The sequence below is a fragment of the Phaethon lepturus genome, unplaced genomic scaffold (genome assembly GCF_000687285.1).
Source record: "Phaethon lepturus isolate BGI_N335 unplaced genomic scaffold, ASM68728v1 scaffold14009, whole genome shotgun sequence".
NCBI classification, from domain to species: domain Eukaryota; kingdom Metazoa; phylum Chordata; class Aves; order Phaethontiformes; family Phaethontidae; genus Phaethon; species Phaethon lepturus.
This window is the reverse complement of record NW_010561338.1, coordinates 54513-58381: the sequence shown is the minus strand read 5'-3', so window position 1 is coordinate 58381 and position 3869 is coordinate 54513. Positions and strand designations below refer to the sequence as shown.

The window sequence follows — 3869 nt, the reverse complement described above, 5'->3', positions numbered from 1 at the left end:
ATATAATATAATTATAATTTCTGTAAATACAAATATGTATGTATTTATTTCCCTTTCAGGTGAAATGTGATCACTACTGGCCTTTCACAGAAGATCCTGTTGCCTATGGGGACATCACAGTGGAGATGCTGTCCGAGGAGGAGCACACAGACTGGGTTTATAGGAATTTCCGAATTAGCTATGTAAGTGAAACAGTTTGCATAGCCCTGCTAAAAGACTGGGAGTGATTTCGGTCCAGCCTTCTTTAACTTTTGTCCATTTCTGGCATTCAGTGGGAAACACCTAAGAGAAAGATTGATGGCCCTACCCTCACCCCAAATAGGCAAATGGCTAAATCACAAAACTTTCCCCTAAAATAGTTGTCTCTGTGAATTTCTCAGCAAAGTGCAAGACTGAAACAAAAGTAAGACCAGAGTTCTAGACATTTCTGTGCTGCCAATAATTAGTGAAAACAAACGTGTAAAATCCTTTTCTTTATCTCGGGCATATCTTCTTGCTATAAGCTATTCAAAACTTGAAAAATATCAATGTAGAAACTGAAAATATTTTTCAAAAGGGCAATTCTGCAATATTCATATATCCCTATAAAGTATTGAAACACCCGTGAAAGCATATGATTTCCGAATTAAAGCTGTTCAGATTTTCAAGCATTTTCTTTCAGCTTTGCTTTCTGCACCAGCTCGTTGCAGGCAAAAGCTTGTGAAGGAGAGGTGAGGGGTATGGAGGGGACATGAAAAAAGCTGAGCACTGGCACGTCAGCGTTGGCCCAGGACCTCAGTCCTACCCAGCCATGCCTGGCTGGGTTATAAAGCGCGCACAGGGTGCAGGTTAGGAGTGCAAATGCATAAAACACGATGTGTTGGATGTTGGTATCCATTGAAAATAATGACGAGGCTGCAGTTTGCAGCTCAGGTAAACTGTCCTTTACCAAACCCAGGGTAGCTTTGGGTCCTTTGCCTGAAGATCTGCTGGTGCCTGTGACTGGAGAGGGATTACTGCAAAAGCATTGCTTGCCATGGCTTTTGGTGATGACACCCCCCACCCCTCCCCATGTTTTGAGTTCATTTAAGTCTCAAAGACAAAATTAATCATGTTGAGGATCTTATTTCACCTAAAGCCACTAGAGTTTTTAGTATTATAAACCTTTTTTATAATAATGGGCATTTATTGAAATATTTCCTCTGCCCCTCTAATAATTTTTTCTTCCCTTTGGGTATTTTGTTTTCTTTGAAATTTGAGAAGAAAAACTCTCAAGAGTCCCGTCTTGATTGTTTGCCAACAGCGTTGTTCTTTATCTGTAGCAAAATGAGAAAAGGAGAGGGAATGGAACAGAAAGAGGAAGAAAGCCTGAACTTGAAAAATGCAACAGTTCTTGATTTAAAAGCAAATAAAATCGAACCACTGTAAGGGAAAAAAGCAAAAAAATCAAATCCCAAACCCAGAAGCAAGGGTTCATGCCTTTTTGATCATGATGGCCTTATACCCCCTCCCCTTTTTGATCACATAACACGTAAATTCATTGCCACTTTTTTGGCTGTCTTTACTTTCTTAGGCTGTATTTGGGGGGGTGGGAACCACAACAAAATGACAAAAAACCCTCAGTCTGACTGAGCGTGACTGCACTGTTAAAGCTCCTGTGAACATGCTGCTGTTCTGCTTTTCCCGTTAGGCTGATGAGGTGCAAGACGTGATGCATTTTAACTACACTGCCTGGCCAGACCACGGTGTGCCCACGACCAACGCTGCTGAAAGCATCCTCCAGTTCGTACAGATGGTCAGGCAGAAGTCGGCAAAGAGCAAAGGCCCCATGGTCGTACACTGCAGGTAAATGCTTCAAGGAAATGGAGAACTGAAGGATGTAACTTGTTAAATCAGTTGGAAAACCGTTGGAAGGGGAGATCTTGGGGCTCTGCTTACCTGTTAGCTGGAGACGGTTCTCTCTGGCGTTAAGGGTAAAGGATTAGGCCCCCATTTTGACTACGGTGGGGCTGGGATTTCAGCCTGCAGCCATAGACTTGAAGGCATTGCTTTCTAGAGGAGAGTCATCTCTTTGGATGTTATAAACACGTGGCTTCAGGAGGCCATCCTGATGATTGACACCTGCTCAGAGCCTGTCCCTGCCCTCCCGTTTCCACACCTTCACGATACGGGCAGCGCAGTCCATCCAGCCGCCCGCCGCAGCGCTGCTCCCCTGCAGAAGCGTGTCTCCACGCAGATCCTCCTCCTCTGGTTGCTCGGCTTTCAGTGCATTCTGGAGGTGACATGAAGAGCACTATCCTGTGCTAACAGTAATACCAGTACCCCATAATAACCCATATATGGATTTTTTTGAGGTTTTGGTTTTGGTGGGGGTTTTTTTGAGAAAGGTTGTTTTATATGCTATCAATCAGATTTATCTCGTGTGTGTCACCTGGAGGTTTATTCAGATGCTTACCTACTCGGCCTCTCTGGGGGCAGCTGCCGTGTTCGTGATGATATCATACCAGGTTGGTTCCTGATGCAATGCTCCCAACTGACTTCAAAGCCCTTTGTGGCTCCCAGTGCGAGAGCTACTCGCAACAGATTTCTCAGAAATACGTAAATAGGTTGCAATGGATGAATGCGTGTACAGTATGATGACACGCTCCTGATAGAAGTCGAGGCTTGGTGAATCCCTCTTGCCACCACTCTGCATGCTTTCAAGAGCTCCTTCCCAGAAAACAGTCTTTTATACCAATATCGTTGCTAGTTTCCAGATATGGCACTTAGTGTTCTACTGGAGTGCAAAACAACAGCATTTGTAAAAGTAAGTCCTGCAGCCCTCCCCTGCCACTTAATGGAGGAATTCGTAGGGGGTATTGTTCTGGGAATCCTAATATCCAGAAAGGTGCAGTAAGCCACGGAAGAGATTTATATGTAGTGCTGTGAAATCAAGCCTCTCATATAGCACTTAATAGTTCTGGGAAGGAATAGAAACAAGCGTCAGAGAGCTGGGTAACAACTGTAGTATTTTCTTTTTAATTAGGATGCTTCTGGCCGCAGAGAGAGGGGTTTTCAGGTAGTAATTTTAGAGTATACGGAATGTCTTAGACCACATACTTTAAAAGCAGCAATGCTATGAAATTAGTGGAAGAGGGGAAGAAAGAATGTATAGATCAACTCCTACAACAATTGTTCTCAAATGTTAAAGATGGCATGGAACTGACATCATTACAACTTCTCCATTTGTTATTTATGAATTTATCAATTGATGAATCAAATAAGTAGATCAAAAGCTCCATTGTATTAATCTCATTCGAGATATTGACTTTTTTTTTTAAACACAAGCAGAAAAAAACAGCCCTGTTTAGTGAAATCTATGTTGAACTGTGTTGAGATGAACTGTTGCACTTCGTTGCAAATACTTCCAAGGCTTTTCTGAAAAATGATACAAGACAGCAGAACAAACTTTTGCTAAGACACACACTTCTATCCTTAGAGATGATGTTGGGAATCTATGTGAAGCTCTATAAAACCTCTATAAAACCTCTAAACCCACACTCATAATGAAATCAGACTCAAGCATTACCTGTGGAATCACGATGCAAGGATTTACAAGCACATTAGAATCTCTAAATAAAAACAGTGTGTCTTTAGCCACTAAGCTTCCCTTTGCAGGGATGAAGATTTTGGCAGCTGAGTGGCTGCTGACTACTTCTGTCTCGCGCTTCCAAGGCATACTTAAGTCCCAGAGCGTAGACCCTTCTGGGTGGTTTGCCCTGTGAGGCTGAGCTGCGGCAGTGCGGTTGCAAAGCCGAGGGCTTTGCAGTGTGGGGAGCTGTGGAACTGAACCACGCGGGTTCCACACACCCCAGCCACCTCTGTGCAGCAGCCGCTGCCGAGCGGGTCTC

General features: G+C 43.5%; 1 protein-coding gene across 1 annotated transcript in view; it reads left to right on the top strand.

Annotated features, from left to right (window-relative positions):
* Positions 1–59: 59 nt before the first annotated feature.
* The window catches only part of LOC104626145 (receptor-type tyrosine-protein phosphatase O-like), a gene marked incomplete at its 5' end in the record, with an annotated part of 6844 nt that continues 3034 nt past the window's right edge, over positions 60–3869 (top strand). Inside the window, 2 exons of the mRNA XM_010293985.1 lie at positions 60–182; positions 1670–1824. Of these exons, the coding sequence (XP_010292287.1) occupies positions 60–182; positions 1670–1824 (278 nt within the window). The remainder of the gene's footprint in view (positions 183–1669; positions 1825–3869) is intronic.